Below are 17,558 nucleotides of genomic sequence, written 5' to 3'. Positions count from 1 at the left end.
CTCGTTTGAAGGTACCACGGCAGAATAAAAGTTGTTGCTCCGCCACCCTGAGGGTGCAGTCATCAATTAGGAGCAACTTCGCACCATCCTCCACAAGTCTGACTTACCAGTCAGCAAGCATTTTAATTCTTCATTCCCAGTCCTGTTCCGCCGTGTCGATCCATGGACTCCTCTTGTGCCAAGATGAGCTCCCATCCCCCCACCCCAGGGTGGAGGAGCAACACATTATATTCCGTCTGGGTACCCTCCAACCTGACGGCATGAACATCGATTTCCCCTCCTGTGAATAAATTACCGTCACCCTCCTCTATGCCCCACTCTGACCTTGTACTTCTCACCTTCCTACATTCCTCCCGGGACCCTCCTCCTGCCCTCTCTCTGGTCCACTCTCCCCTCCTATCAGATTCTTTATTATTCTCCAGCCCACCCTTTCTTGACCTTCCCCACCCACCCGGCATCAAATTCCAGCTCGCCTCTTCCCCTCCCCCACCATATTTCTATTCTGGCACCTTCCCCTGTGCTTCTCTGCCCTGCAGAAGGCTTTCTGCCAAAAAACGCCATTTTTTTATAATTTTCTACAGATGCTGCCTGAGGTGCTGAGTTCCTGCAGCGTTTTGTGTGAGTCGCTTTGGATTTCCAGCATTTGCAGACTTTCTCCTGTTAGTTCCAGAAATCGCCGTCCGTGACCAGACGATCACATGCGCATGCGTAAGGGTCGCGGGCGTTTCGCGCGTGCGCACGGTGGACAAAAAGCTCGGAGACTCGGCGGCAGGTAGGAGCGGGGATCCGGGCGGATTATCATCGGTACCGGCGTCCGCACCGCGACCGGCCACACCTTTCTTCCCCACCCCGGGTTAGTCCAAGTCCTTACCCCTCTCTCTACGGGGGCTCCGGGGAATTTGCTGCTGAGGAGCGGAGACGCTGGAGCCGTGGCGGATAGATGGGTCTCTTCTTCGTGTAGGTTTCTGGGTAAAGAGGCAGCCATTGATGACAGGGCCAGCGTTTTCCCCGTTAGTCCGTAGGCCGTATTTGGAATCGCAGGGGGAGGGAAGGGGAGTAGATGGATCACTCGGGCACCACCGAGCACTGAGGAGCTGACCTTCCAGTCAATAAAAATGTCAATTTTTACTGTATGAATAGAAGGAAACAAAATCCTGGCATCAGCTTTAGTCTTTGTGGAAATCACCTTTGTTCCATCTTGATCTGGACCTTTCTACCTGTGAGAACTTGTTTAGTACCATTCGCTTTGGGTACATAATGATACCAATTACCTTTGGCCTGGGTAACAAGTGACCTGTAGCGTTCTCATCACAAATATGCCACACTCCAATGAGAACAAGGACTGCCCTCCCCATCATGTTCATTGGCATTGCCACTGACGGGCTCTCCACCGTCAATCACCTGTGCGGAGGGGCAGAGTAATTTGAAACTCTCCAGGGTTTGCTATGTAACATCACATGCTCTTTGTAGTGCTGTCGTACACGACCAGAACTTGAAATAATACCTATGTTTTCTCTAATTTATTTTTCTCAGAACGTATGGACCGAGCATTTGTCTGAAAGTTAAATGTTTAAACATCATGAAAACAGCACGGCATCAACAAAACACCAGCTGTGCAGCAGCAAAGGCTCTCTGTGTGGGAACATTTCAGTCACTGCGCAGCTCGGAATAATATGGGACAGAGAATAATACTAATGGAAGGAATCAGCCTGAGCTAAGTCACAGATTGAAATTCCCATTCTCACACACAGGAAAACTGTTGGGGAATTGGATGGACAGACCAGTTGCCGGCGTCATGAGCAGTTAGAAGGTGAGTTTTTCCCCCAACTTGGGTTGATCCTCGCTGTAACAGTGTGATGTCAGAGTTCAGAAAGGAGATTAAAATTATCTCACAATATATCGGCTGTGAAAATTAATCAGATACAGGAGCAGAATGAGGTTGTTTGGCCCATCGAGTCTGCTCCGCCATTTCATTACCATATAACCATATAACAATCACAGCACGGAAACAGGCCATCTTGGCCCTCCTAGTCCATGCTGAACCCTTAATCTCACCTAGTCCCACCTACCCGCACTCAGCCCATAACCTTCCACTCCTTTCCTAACCATATGCCTATCCAATTTTACCTTAAATGACACAACTGAACTGGCCTCTACTACTTCTACAGGAAGCTCATTCCACACAGCTATCACTCTTTGAGTAAAGAAATAACCCCTCGTGTTTCCCTTAAACTTGTGCCCCCTAACTCTCAAATCATGTCCTCTAGTTTGAATCTCCCCTACTCTCAATGTAAACAGCCTGTTCATGTCAACTCTATCTATCCCTCTCAAAATTTTAAATACCTCGATCAAATCCCCCCTCAACCTTCTACGCTCCAATGAATAGAGACCTAACTTGTTCAACCTTTCTCTGTAACTTAAGTGCTGAAGCCCAGGTAACAACCTAGTAAATCGTCTCTGCACTCTCTCTAATTTATTGATATCTTTCCTATAATTCGGTGACCAGAACTGCACACAATATTCCAAATTTGGCCTTACCAATGCCTTGTACAACTTTAGCATTACATCCCAACTTCTGTACTCAATGCTTTGATTTATAAAGGCCAGCGTTCCAAAAGCCCTCTTCACCACCCTATCTACATGAGACTCCACTTTCAGGGAACTATGCACAGATATTCCTAGATCTCTCTGTTCCTCTGCATTCCTCAATGCCCTACCATTTACTCTGTATGTTCTATTTGGATTATTCCTGCCAAAATGTAGAACCTCACACTTCTCAGCATTAAACTCCATCTGCCAACGTTCAGCCCATTCTTCTAACTGGCATAAATCTCCCTGCAAGCTTTGAAAATCCACCTCATTATCCAAAACACCTCCTACCTTAGTATCATCGGCATACTTACTAATCCAATTTACCACCCCATCATCCAGATCATTTATGTATATTACAAACAACATTGGGCCCAAAACAGATCCCTGAGGTACCCCGCTAGTCACCGGCCTCCATCCCGATAAACAATTATCCACCACTACTCTCTGGCATCTCCCATCTAGCCACTGTTGAATCCATTTTATTACTCCAGCATTAATACCTAGCGACTGAACCTTCTTAACTAATCTTCCATGTGGAACTTTGTCAAAGGCTTTGCTGAAGTCCATGTAGACTACATCCACTGCTTTACCCTCGTCAACATTCCTCGTTACTTCTTCAAAAAATTCAATAAGGTTTGTCAAACATGGCCTTCCACGCACAAATCCATGCTGGCTACTTCTAATCAAATAATTATCCAGATAATTATAAATACTATCTCTAAGAATACTTTCCATTAATTTACCCACCACTGATGTCAAACTGACAGGTCTATAATTGCTAGGCTTCCTTCTAGAACCCTTTTTAAACAATGGAACCACATGAGCAATACGCCAATCCTCTGGCACAATCCCCGTTTCCAATGACATATTAAAGATCTCCGTCAGAGCTCCTGCTATTTCTACACAAACTTTCCTCAAGGTCCTGGGGAATATCCTGTCAGGTCCCGGAGATTTATCCACTTTTAAATTTCTTAAAAGCGCCAGTACCTCCACTTCTTTAATTGTCATCGGTTCCACAACTTCCTTACTTGTTTCCCACACCTTACACAATTCAATATCCTTATCCTTAGTGAATACCGAAGAGAAGAAATCGTTCAAAATCTCTCCCTTCTCCTTCGGTTTCACACATAGCTGACCACTCTGATTATCTAAGGGGCCAAATTTATCCCTCACTATCCTCTTGTTTTTAATATAACTGTAGAAACCTTTCGGATTTACTTTCACCCTATTTGCCAAACCAACCTCGTATCTTCTTTTAGCTTTTCTAATCTCTTTCTTAAGATTCCTTTTACACTCTTTATATTCATCGAGCAATTCCTTTACTCCATGCTGCCTATATCTATTGTAGACATCCCTCTTTTTCTGAACCAAATTTCTAATATCCCTTGAAAACCATGGTGCTCTCAAACCTTTAACCTTTCCTTTCACCCTAACAGGAACATAAAGATTCTGTACCCTCATAATTTCACCCTTAAATGACCTCCATTTCTCTATTACATGCTTCCCATAAAACAACTTGACCCAATCCACTCTCTCTAAATCCCTTCGCATCCCCTCAAAGTTAGCCTTTCTCCAATCAAAAATCTCAACTCTAGGTCCAGTCCTGTCTTTCTCCATAATTATATTGAAGCTAATCCATTTCCATCTCAGCCGCACTCTCCTGCCTTCTCCCCATATCCCTTCCTGCCCTGACTAATCAAGAATCCATCACCCTCTTCCCTAAAATAAACCCAATTACTTGGACTCCAGAGCAACTCATAGCAGCAAATCCCCCAGAGTCACCACGCTCCGGTTAAAGAAATTCCTCCTCACCTCCATTCTGAAAGAACAAAGCTCGATTTTGATGCTGTGTCCTCTGGTTTTGGACTCCCCCACTCTTGTCAACATACTCTCCATATCCACTCTATCGAGATTTTTCAATGTTCGATAGATTTCAATGAGGGCCCCTTCATTATTCTGAACTCCAGTGAGTAGAGGCCCCGAGCCATCAAATGTCCTTCATCTGACAAACCTTATAAGTCCTGAAATATTTTTGTAAATTTCCTTTGAACGCTCTGCAATGTAAGTACATCTGTTCTACTTAAGGGGCCTGAATCTGCTCTCAACAGTCCAATTGAGGCCACATTTTATAAATACTCAACAATACATCCTTGCTTTTATATTCTCCTACTCTTCAACATTATTTCCTCTCTATTGAGAAAACAGTCTGCACTCTCATTGCCTCTAACAAAGTGGATGACCATACACTTCTCTGAATGATGACTTTCATTCATTGATGTCTTTTGTAAATCTTTTTTACAGGTTAGAAATGACAAAAATTGTGTACGGGAATTTTAAACAGAACAACATGTCAGTTTGCTGTCTCTGCCCAGATATTTAAGGAGTTACTAGATATTTAACAATGTATCACTGTTGATCCTTGGAGATGAAGAATTTTGTCATCAAAGCTGGAAAAGTGCTTTGTGTCTGAAATTAAGTTTTCTGTTGTAACTCACTGAAATCCACTGGAACCGGGGAACTGAGAACACACCAGCATTTGTTCACTGGAGATCAGTTCTTCAACTACATTGATTGTGCAAGGGGTTTACTACATCTGATATTTGACTTATGAATTGACAAAGAACTGTGGGAAGGGATTCACTCTTCACTCACTCATCTCACCTGCATGCACAACAGCGAGTTCACACTGATAAGATGTCGTTCACCTGCGCTGATTGTGGGAAGGGATTCCCTCGGTCATCCTGCCTTCTGACACACCAGCGAGTTCACACTGGTGAGAAGCCGTTCACCTGCTCAGACTGTGGGAAGGGATTCACTCAGTCATCGCAACTGCGGAGACACCAGTCACTTCACACTGGGGAGAAGCCATTCGCCTGCTCGGACTTGTGGGAAGGGATTCACTTGGTCATCTGAACTGAAGATACATCAGCGAACTCACACTGGAGAGAGGCCATTCACCTGTTCAGACTGGGAAAGGGTTTATTCGGTCATCTCAACTGAAGGGACATCAGCGAACTCACACTGGGGAGAGACCGTTCACCTGCTCAGTCTGTGGGAAAGGATTCACTCAGTCTTCTGTACTGAAGGAACATCAGCGAATTCACACCGCAGAGAGGCCATTCACCTGCTCAGACTGTGGGAAAGGATTCACTCATTCATCTGTACTGAAGGTGCATCAGAGAATTCACACTGGGGAGAGGCCGTTCACCTGCTCAGACTGTGGGAAGAAATTCACTGACTCATCCAGGCTACAGGCTCACCAGCGAGTTCATACTGGAGAGAGGCCGTTCACCTGTTCAGACTGTGGGAAGGCATTTACTCGGTCATCTCAAGTGATGGTACATCAGCGGATTCACACTGGGGAGAGGCCATTTTCCTGCTCTGAATGTGGGAAGAGATTTATTCATTTATCTGACCTGCAGGTGCACCAGCGAGTCCACACTGGAGAGAGGCCGTTCACCTGCTCAGACTGTGGGAAGGCATTTACTCGGTCAGTTGAACTGAAGACACATCAGCGAATTCACACTGGGGAGAGGCTGTTCATCTGCTCAGACTGTGGGAAAGGGTTTGTTCGGTCATATCAACTGAAGGTGCATCAACGAGTCCACACTGGAGAGAGACCGTTCACCTGCTCCCAATGTGGGAAGACATTTTCTCAGTCATCCCACCTTGTGACGCACTATCGAGTTCACACTGGGGAAACTGTTTAAACAGGCGACAGGCTACAGGCTGGATATTTCACCATCACAGTTGCTGAATCAAGTTCAAAAGTGACTGTTGGTGCCGAACTCGGCAATTACTGCTGCTGTTTATCAAACCCAGTTCCGCACTCTGGTCACTGGGCATGGGAGGTAATCCTCGGCTAATGTTCCCGGTTAATGGGACTGGAGTTTAATGGTTTGGATCTGTGACGCAGAAATCAGTTTTATTTTAAATCCTGTCCACATCAACAGAATCTCCTTTCTCTCCCCAGAATATCATCTCTTATAACTGCCACAAGGCCAAAATGTACACTTCCCTATTAAGCTTCAGAGTGGACAGTGCTGCCGGCCTTTCTGTTGCTTCCATGCCCCAATGGATCAACTCCCCACCCACCGAGCAGTATCCAACAAGGTGTTCTGCTGAGGAGAATGCCCACAGGACAGCCCTGCACGTCTTCCTAATGACCCTTACCTCTGCTGGTGGTCACGCTTCTCCTGTCCGAAGCTTGTACTCTGGGTGTGGCCACCTCTTCAGATGTTTCATTGATAGTATCTTCAGGCTCCCGAATGTTCCTGAGTACATCCAACTCCCTGAACCAGTCAGTCTGGCGCTGTGATTGGGTGCACTTACTGCAAATAGTCATCGGAAAACTGTCAGATGTCCAGAGTTCCCACATCTGACTGGAGGAGCATCCCATCCTGACTGCTCTGCACCAAAATACACCACTGTCTGAATGAATTAACATATGCAAGAAAACATCGAATGTGAATGGGTCAATGACAGTGGAAGTAGAGTGATCACTTGTCTGTGTTTTGGCAATGAGGTCGAAGGAATAGAGGCTGCCATTTTGTGAAGCTGCTCTGTAATCCCCATTTTGTGAACTGATTGTTGTGGGATAACCTGATCAGATCAACTTTACACAAGAAGTTACTGGTATTCCCATTGTAAGCCTGAAATCACTCTCACATAATCTGTGTAGCATGTACACTGTCAGGTTTGCAGAAGCAATCTCGTTATCTCTGAACCTGAAGTCACTCTGAGATAAGGTGTGTATTACGTACAGTGGCAGTTCTGCAGAAGGAATCTCGATATTTCTGCTGAGAGTCTGAGCGACACAGTTTGTCTGTTTGGAACCATAGTGGAGGAGAACAAAATAAATTACCTTTGGCATGAAGTTGTTTAGCCCTTGGACTACATCCAATGGAAATCTGTTAGTCATCAGCCTGATGGACCTCAGCCAACAAGAATGAGATGCGTCCTCTGAACTGATAAGAGTTGTTTCAAATCTTTCAAATAAGACTTGTTTCAAAACAAGTAAAGAGTTTCAAATGCAAAGGTGTGATAACTCCTGAGACTAACTATCACAAGGAAGAATCCCCAAGGAAGGGACTGGAGAAGAAATGATGGATCATTTGGATACAGTGGAATCCCCTATTTCAGTATTCTGAATTTGAGAAGTGGTCAGGGTGTGTATTAGTACAGAGGGAGCAGTGGAATTCATGTTTTAAGTTGTTAGCCTGGGGTCAACATATTTACTTTGTTGTTTGTGCAGGAAAAATAAAATGCGAGCTGAGATTGATTACGAGTTGCCTGGTGAGTTTCCAAACTGATCTCAGTTGATGAACGGTGAACATATTTTCGCGCCCTGGGTGCACTCAAAAAGAAAGAAAAGTGGTCTGGGACCCTGGTGACGAGTTAAACCACACAGTAGGTTAGGATATTAAACTGTGAAAGGGGAAGGACAGGAATAACCCAGGGATTTAGAGGATTTCAGAGGTTACTTTCATCGTTAATTATTAAGGAAATGGTCAGAATATGAGGCGTGGTTAGAAAAGTTTGAAAGCCAAGGTTCCGGGACTCTGGAGGAACAATTGTGGAAAACAGTTAGTAAAAATAAATTAAAGAAATTACAAGGGATTAAAATTGTTATGATGGAATGTTTGTTGGATGATGTAACAGAAGTGAAGAGAGAAAATACTGAAACTGGCAGAGGAATTGTGTAAGTGTAGGGAAGAGTTTGAAATTCTGACGGAGCAGGTTCAGGGGAGTTTGATCCACATGAGTCAGTTTCAGGCTCAGTGTGAAAGCGTTAACAAGAGAAAATGAGAAACCTGAAGAGGAGTATAAACAGGCGGATACAGAATTAGAGAAAGGAAAAGTCAGGGTCAGGATTTACGGCTGTTACGAATGTCATGAAGAAATCGGCAGCTGAGAAGAAAGGCTGCGCTGATCGCAAGTGTTTAAAACAGATGGAAAATGTGCAAAGTGAACTCTCAGCTCGGAGAGGAGTGATATGTGCGAGGACGGACGATGATGGTGATGCAGATTGGGGTGATTTAACGTATGAAGAGACGCTTGTATCACACACCGGGTTGCTCTCTTCAGTCACCTGATGAGGTAATCGTAGCCTTTGGCCGGGGTCAGATATGGTCAGGTAGTGTCCAAATTTCATAGAGTGTTTCAACCGTTAACCACTACTCTTTCCAGTTGGTGGATCAGGAGTGAGGGCCAAGTCACTGCCCAACTGTTCCTGACCTCGAGCTCAACCCCTCTCTCCAGCTCCATACCCAGTCAGGGGCTCTTTCTGCTCCCTCCCCCATCCTGCCAGCTGCTTGCTTCTTGCTCTTTTCATCAAGGCCCAGCACAGACAGCAACCTCCATGCTGGCCGTGCCGGGAACCCACTACAGTCGATCTCCATGAGGTACAGCCACGTCTGCCATCGTTTGTCCCTGCACTCCGGGACTAACAGTGTCAGAGCCAGGATTATTGGGGAATTGGCCCGCCTCCCAGCAGGTTTTTCCGAGAGTGGGTGGAAGCTTCAACACCCAGTGCCCCAATGGCGCCTGTAGTAACGGAGGGACGGCAGGAAACACTAGAGCCGGGGGTATGGGGCGTGTGTGACAGGGTATTCTGTCCCTTTGACGTGGCCCAATTGAGTGCTGGAGCTGTGAATGAGAGATGATTCTCGGAAACTTTCCCAGTGCATTCAGCAGAGAGGATAACTCACGGTTTATATGAAACGGAGGAAGGGAAGCTAACCCTTCTCTGTCTAACTTCAGCTTTCCCTTCAGCCCTGCCGGAGGAACAGGCACCCGCCCAGGGGACACGGGGTGATTTACAGAAGACACCATTAGAAGCTGCTGGACTAATAGAGGTGACAGTGAGGTTTTGCATGACTGCAGACAGTGGAAAGGAAAGAACCTTCTATATCTGTGACGAGGTTGTGGCCGGCTTTCTCGAGTGTTTTGGGTCCTACTTTGGATACGCAGAATTTGACTCCGTGACAGAGTAGGAACTGGCCGAGGAACTTGGTATCGCACAGTACCGAGGAGAGCAGAAGAGTGTGTGAAATGATTGCTCCATTCAAACCCCACACATGCTGAAGCATGGGCTCTCAGAAGGATGATGCGAATGAGTGAAAGGGAGTGAGGGAGAAAGGTACTGAGGAGGATAAGGGGAAACAGGGTTCTAAAACGACCCTATCACAGAACAAAGTTTGCAGTGGCAGAATGAAGGGAGACGGGGGTGGGTGCGGCCGATCAGTACGAACTCCACACCGCCACCTAATGGCTGGGTAGTCAACGACGTGGTTGGAATATCTATGTTCCCCCTGTTATGAATACTGGATCCACAAAGTAATGATGCAATACTGGACACGAAGTTTATTTTGGCATTGATTGCCCACAACCCAGGTGGGTTGGGACTTGTCAGCATGTAACGATGGCCTATTGCCCCAAGAAGGTCAACTGTGTTCCCTATAATATAATGCCCATGGTGCTGATGATAAGCCACGACTTGAATCCAGAGTTACCCAGGGGGTCTCCAAGTTACATGTGCGTTCACCACATGGTCGGATGGTGCAGCTGGACCCCTTGCTGAAACTAAAGTAGGAATCGGCCCCATAAAATTTCTTGCAGATGATACTAAGGTAGATGGCGTTGTGGAAAGCTTGTTTCAAAGTTTGCAGAAAGTTAGAAGAGTGGGCTGAACGATGGCAGATGGAGTTTAATGCTGATAAGTGTGAGGTCCTACATTCTGGTAGGAATAATCCAAATAGGACATAAATGATAAATGGGAGGACATTGAGGAATGCAGTAGAACCAGTAGAACCAAGGAATAATGGTGCATAGTTCGCTGAAGGTGGAGTCTCAAGTGGATAGGGTGGTGAAGAAAGCTTTTGGTATGCTAGCCTTTATAAATCAGAGCATTGAGTAATGTTAAAATTGTGCAATGCATTAGTAAGGCCGAATTTGGAGTATTGTGTACAGTTCTGGTTACCGAATTATAGGAAAGATATCAACAAAATAGGCAGAGAACAGAGAATATTTACTAGAATGTTACCTGGGTTTCAGCACCAAATTTACACGGAAAGGTTGAACAAATTACGTCTTTATTCTTTGGAGCATAAAGGTTTGAGTCGGGACTTGATAGAGGTATTTAAAATTATGAGGGGGATAGATAGAGGTGACGAGGATAGGCTTTTTCCACTTAGAGTAGGGGAGATTAAAACAAGAGGACATGATTTGAGAGTTAGGGGACAAAAGTTTAAGGGTAACAGTAGGGGGTATTTCTTTACTCAGAGAGTGGTAGCTGTGTGGAATGAGCTTCCAGTAGAAGTAGAAATAGTAGTGTATATATGTACATATGGTTCATAATGCAGGAGAGTCTCGAACCACCCTAAACATCGCTACATTCAATGTAACACATTGGGAAACAGAAGATGCAGTTATTATTGATGAATTTATGTGACACTCACGTGTGGGAGTACCGTTAAAATACATTCGAAACCTTGAGATTTTTTAATGTATTTAATCTTTTAATGTGTTCAATAGACCCTGCATTATCCCAGAGTGCTTTGCTGTATGCTAAGTGAGGACGTGGCGGGAGCCGTGTGACTTTGGCTTCGAAAGACAAAAAATAAGATGATCAAAGTAAAAATGTTATTATGACCTGAAATCACCTTTGTGTTGAAAATGCATTTTTGTGTCAGGGCTCCACGCAGCTGTATCCACCCCCACCCCCGTTTCTTTGTAACATGTGTGAAAATGCACTGTTTATTTTAAGTTTTGCAATTATTTTGTGGCACGAAACAGCTGTGGGAGTGGGGACAATGTTTTTGTTGCGTTTTTATTTGTTTTTGTGCATTTCGTGCGGAAGAGGAGTTATTGATTTTTTTTCTTGGTTTCGAGGCTATATGGTGAAGAAGAATCACAGGATTGTGTACTGCATACATTTTCTGATAATAAATATAATGAAATGAAGGAATGAAAGAATGATACAAACATGGATTTTTATACTCTCTTGTGTGTGTGTGTGTGTGTGTGTGTTTCGTTGTGTTTCCTTATTTGTTTTCCATGTAATTGATATTAAAGACACCCGAATTCCACACTGGCAATGTGAAATCCTGGTTGAGCAGATGGAAATCCGTGCATCTGTATTCGGATATAGATGCCTACATTTCAGGAGAATATTACTAGTTGGTGTACCGTTACGTTTGGGAATTTGAAATTAACAATTTTGTTAAGACTGGAATAATTTGACAGCAATCCTAAAAATTGCTTAACTAACAAGATATATTTCTTTTATAGAACAGAAAAGATGTTCAAGACTTTTGACATCTTGGTTAGAATCCCGCAAACACAAACTAATCCAAGAGTTCATACTCTCGAGGAGAATGGTAACAGTAGGTGATTCAATACAATTTGACAAGCTACAATGACATAATTTACTTCAGTATTATGTTTCTCAATTGGCTCCATTGAAGTACATATTTAGAGTGGGAGCATATTGAATTGATAAGAAAACCTCTGAAGGTTGAGTCACCTTTGTTGGGACAAACTAATTCACACAAACAGTCCAAACATTGCACTAGTTAATTATTCATTCGCAATCTGTCACCACGGGGATTGCATCTGCCTGACGTAATTGGTTTGTAAATAATTTTAAAAGTTATTTTTAAATCTGTTATAATGTGTCCCTGTGGAGTCGCTAAATGGTATTAAAAACCGCAGGCATGGACTGCCTTCACATTTCATTCCAAGAGATCGCCTGTACCACAGTGCGGACAGGTCACTGGACAGAGAAAATGCCTGCATTGTTCGATAGGTACAGAAGCGTGGAGAAAATACTGTACGTGTTCATCGCCGTCATTGGAGTTCCTGGTGAGTGAGCAGAGCAATTCATGTTTGGTATTTTTGTGTGTTAACCATGTGAATCTGACAAGCTTCTAACTTGTTGATCATTGTAGAAATATCCGTTAGAGATATTGATCCTGTCAGTTCAACACTCTGATTGTTCATATTTAAGGACAAGCGGAACTAAACTGTCTCTCATTAAACTCACGGGATCGACTCGAACGTTGTTCTTGACTTCAATGACACCTTGTCCGGAGTTGTCCCAGTGTGGGGACAGGCAGCTCCCCCGCAAGCTGTGACTGGGATGGGTTTACATTGTAAAGTTCACTGTTTCTGAGTTATCGATCAGAGAGAACCCCTGATCTTGTGTTTCATATCTCCCTGTGGAGTCTGTCAAAGTCGGATCCCACTGCCTGTCGGTCAATTATCGGGTCTGATCACCTGAACCGGTGTCCGCGGATCTGCTGACGAGAGTTATCGAATTGAACTGCGCTGTGGAATTAATCCATTAACGGAGCCGCTCAGCCTCACGATACAAAGTTGTTCCTGCTTTCCCTCTGAGACGCGTCGTAAATTTTCTCCAGGACACCTCTTCGTCCTGGAGAAAAGTCTCGACCTAATACCAAAGTTTGTTCAATTCCATGTACAGAATGCTGCCTGGCCTGCTGAGTCCCTCCAGTGTTTTCTGTGTGTTCCTCTCCTCTGCATGCCTTATCGGCCCCATCATTTTCGAGTTTCCAGGGGCCAAGTCAGTCACGGTTAAATCAATGAAACCCGCCACGACAGGGACTGGAATCGGGTTCAGCACCGACCGATGTTGTTCATGCAGATCGCTTTTATCGCCGACAATTGTCCACACATTGTCTAACCTCCACACTGAAGAAGGCAGGTCAGAGACAGTGTGACCAGTGTCTCATGTTAGGTTAGCAGCCGTGCACTGACTCCACAACTCCTGGTCTTTATCTGAAACCCGATCCCTTGAGGAATGCGTTCAGTAATGCCTTCTGTGTGTTATCTCTCTCTCCCTCACTCTCTCTGCCCCCTCGCCGTCCCACGTCCCTTCCCTCTCCCTGTCTCCCTCCCCCTTTCCCTCCTCTTCTCCCCCTTTCCCACACGCAGTGAATTTATTGTCGATTGTGATCCTGTCTCGGGGAAAGTGCGGCCTCTCTACCTGCACCACTCGCTACCTGGTTGCCATGGCAGCGGCGGATCTACTGACCATTGTCACCGCGGTCATTTTGTGGCGAATCAAATCCTATTACTTCAGGTGGAGTTTTCTGAGCATCACCCCTGTGTGCAGTGTTGTCGATGTACTGAAATGCACAGCCACAAACTGTTCTGTCTGGTTCACCGTCACTTTCACCTTTGACCGGTTTGTCGCCATTTGCTGTCAGAAGCTGAAAACAAAATATTGCACCGGGAAAACTGCAGCTGTGGTTCTAACAACAATCGGCGCACTGTTCTGTCTGAAAAATGTTCCCCGATACTTCACACGGCAACCCAGGGTGATCATCGACAATGTACCGTGGTTCTGTAAAGTGATGGACAGTTATTTCACTGACCCCGGGTGGGTAGGGTATGACTGGTTCGATACGGTTTTAACTCCGTTCCTCCCTTTCGCTGGGATCCTGTTGCTCAACGCTCTGACAGTCAGACACATTTTAGTGGCCAGTCGGGTCCGAAAGGGGCTGAAGGGACAGGGCAAGGGGGAGAACCGCAGTGACCCGGAGATGGAGAGCAGGAGGAGGTCTGTGGTTTTACTCTTCACCATCTCCGGCAGCTTCATCCTCCTGTGGATGACACTGGTTGTAAATATCATATATTATCAGGTCTCAGGGAAAGGATTCAGTTTCAATGATTCTGAATGGATCTTTATCTACGTCGGGGGTTTGCTGAGTGATTTCAGCTGCTGCACCAACACGTTTATTTACGCGGTGACTCAGTCAAAATTCAGGGAACAGATAATTAGGTCGGTGAAATATTCTGTCCCCTCGGTGGTTCATTATATTAATAAAGCTGCGTCCTGAGCACAAGCCGGACGCGGCCACAATTTCTCCAGTCCGGAGGCCAACTCCTCACATTCACCGCCTGATCTCGCAGTTGTTATTCCGGGGCCGACTGTCCCATTGACCAGTAGGTCTGGGACATTAGGATAGTGTGTTTCTGGGGAGGGGCAAAGCACTGTCCTGGACTCGCCAGATGTCAGTCAACGAACTACTCTGAAATGCCAGCCATCCATTCGTCTGGGAATATGTCCATCTACTCCTATTCCCACCCACCAACCTCACAGACCGACTTTCCCACAAGACAGCTGGTGTTCTAGTCTGATGCTGGTAGGATAATCAAATGTCAAGCACACCAGTTTCCGCCTTCCGCTTGAATGATTGGCTAACGTGGGCGGGTAAATAGGGCGGGTTTTGGATACATGGTTGGTACTCCAAATTAATGCACGTTCCCGCCACTAACTGGACTGGAATATGGTGTAGAGGATTGGGAAATAAAACCCTTGCTGCTTCTTTGTTCTAATGAAAACTGAATTACACTCCAAAAATCCTACAGATTGTACCCACGTGAAGCCCAATAGAGAGAATCAAATTAAACTCATTCCCACGACTGAAATGAAAGATATCCGCCCTCAACGATTGTAATGAAATCTGTATTTCATTTCTGTCTACCTGATCACCTTCACCCTGAAATAGTGTGTGTTCAAGTGCTTCATAATGACAAGAACTACATGACCCAGTATGGAGTTTTCCAACACGACATAAGGAATAATTCGTTATAGTCGGGCTAATTCAGGTCGTATCAATATAATTCCTTCCCTTCTTGTTTTTACCCGGTTCTCCCATGAACCGAACACAGGTGTTCTCTAAAGGTGCTCCCCTTGTGCCCAGTATCCCACTAGATTTACCATAAGCCCCTAATTCTTAACCCTGCAAACTCTGAACCAGCTTCTGATTTGCAAAGTGGAAGGTCTTTATCTACAGTTGAATCTTCAACAGCTTTTGCAGCGAAATAGTCAACCCGTTCATTCACACCCAATTCTGAATGGACGCCCAATCCAAGTGAACCATAATATTCGACAAATGAACCACAATTGCTCACATCCGCAAATCGGTGTGTACCCCGTATATGGCAAATTACATCAGCAAATTACTGTGCATCCCATATTGGCCGACGCATTCCGTAATCCGTGTACACCCCAAATCCATGTTCAACCCCAAATCGGGGCGCCCCTCCAAATCCGCAAGCAACCCGCAAATCAGTGTGTACACCCAAATCCGTGTGCACCCACAAATCTGCGCACATTCTGAAACAGGAGCGCACTCCATAATCATTTTGCACACCAACCAGGTGAAAGCTCCACATGCAGTTCATCTAATCCCAAAGCATAATTTTCAAACAGTACACAAAACGGCAGACTCGATATTAAGCACTCGCACGCAACCCACAATTCTTGTGTAAATCCAAATCCGCTGGCGTACGCTGATCCCATATTCGACAACACAGAAATAAGAGAGCACCACAAAATCTATGTGCACCCGTTGAAAGGACAAAGCACAGGGGTTATAAAAGTATCGGAAATTAAAACCCGTCACAACTCCAAATCCGCAGTCTCCAAAAAATCTGTGAGAACACCGAACTCAGTAAACATCGCCAGAAAGCCCGAAAGCAATGAAAATCTGTGCCAGCCCCAAATCAGTGCGCACCCCAAACACCTCACATGCATAATAGCTTATCTCAGAGCAAGAATCATTTCAAACAGTTTAGAAATGGCTGTATCAACATTAAAAAAAAAATCCCCAGCCACCCAGTTGTTTGTTTGCACCTCCAGATCGGCCGAAACCCCAAATCTGGATGCAACCTTAAATCTGTGTGCAGTCCTACCTCCGACTGCACAATCCTAAATCTGCGTGCATCCCCAAATACAAATCCCCCCACCCAAAGCCGTGTGCCCTCCATAGTTGCCGACAAACCGCTAAATCTGGTCCCCAGGTAAGTGCGCCCCCACATGTTCGGGAATTCAGCCATGAACTCGTGCGCATCCCTAAATGCATGCACACCACCAAGGACCACGATTGTCGTTCCAAATCAGTCCCCACAACAGACCTGCTGACAACCCCATATGTGCATGAGATTATCTCAGAACAAAAAATGAGTCGCATTGAAAATCTGCCTCGACGTAAAAACTCCGAACCCAGTCCAAAATCCGTGTGGAAATCTTGATGTGCAAGACCTTCACGTGCTGCCACGTATGCACCCCGATATTTGAAAGCGGACATCACTAAATCCGCGTGTATTCCCATGTTCGACAACGCACACTAAATCTGCGAACATTTGGGTGCGCATCTTTCCATCTCTCTCTCTCTCTCTCTCTCTCTCTCTCTCTCTCTCTCTCTCTCTCTCTCTCTCTCTCTCTCTCTCTCTCTCTCTTGTGGCGATTGTGATCCTGTCCCGGGGAAACTTCGGCCTCTCTACCTGCACCACTAGCCACCTGCTGTCCATGGCAGCGGCGGATTTACTGACCATTGTCACCGGGGTCATTTTGTATCGAATCACATTGTATTACTTCCTGCGGAGTTTTCTGGACATCACCCCTGTGAGCACTGTTATCGATGTACTGATTGTCACGGCCATACATTGTTCCGTTTGGTTCACCGTCACTTTCACCGATTTGTCGCCATTTGCTGCCAAAAAACTGAAAACAAAATATTGCACCGGGAAAACTGCGGCTGTGGTTCTGACAACAACCGGCGTACTGTCCTGTCTGAGAAACGTTCCCCGATTCTTCATATGGGAACACCGGATTATCATGGACAATGTACCGAGGCTCTGCATTATCAAGGACCATTATTTCACTGGTTGGTGGGATATGACTGGCTCGATACGGTTTTAACTCCGTTCCTCCCTTTCGCTGGGATCCTGCTGCTCAACGCTCTGACAGTCAGATACATTTTAGTGGCCAGTTGGGTCCGTAAGGGGCTGAAGGGTCAGAGTAAGGTGGAGAACCGAAGTGACCCGGAGATGGAGAGCAGGAGGAGGTCTGTAGTTTTACTCATCGACCGGCAGTCCGGGACGTTAAGTTAGTGTGTGTGTCGGGAGGGGCAAAGCACCGTCCAAGAGAGTCA

The 17,558-nt window shown here is 45.5% G+C and overlaps 1 protein-coding gene across 1 annotated transcript; it reads left to right on the top strand.

The window, feature by feature from the left end:
• Positions 1-11,673: 11,673 nt before the first annotated feature.
• Positions 11,674-15,055, top strand: LOC132385888 (probable G-protein coupled receptor 139). Its single transcript, XM_059958128.1, has 2 exons — positions 11,674-12,456; positions 13,549-15,055. Exons 1-2 carry the CDS (start codon positions 12,288-12,290, stop codon positions 14,454-14,456), a joined length of 1,077 nt encoding a protein of 358 aa, XP_059814111.1. The 5' UTR covers positions 11,674-12,287; the 3' UTR covers positions 14,457-15,055.
• The last annotated feature ends 2,503 nt before the right edge of the window (positions 15,056-17,558 follow it).

This window comes from Hypanus sabinus, assembly GCF_030144855.1.
Source record: "Hypanus sabinus isolate sHypSab1 chromosome X2 unlocalized genomic scaffold, sHypSab1.hap1 SUPER_X2_unloc_4, whole genome shotgun sequence".
Taxonomy (NCBI): domain Eukaryota; kingdom Metazoa; phylum Chordata; class Chondrichthyes; order Myliobatiformes; family Dasyatidae; genus Hypanus; species Hypanus sabinus.
Note: the sequence above shows the minus strand (reverse complement) of the source record. Positions and strands in the feature narration are given on the sequence as shown.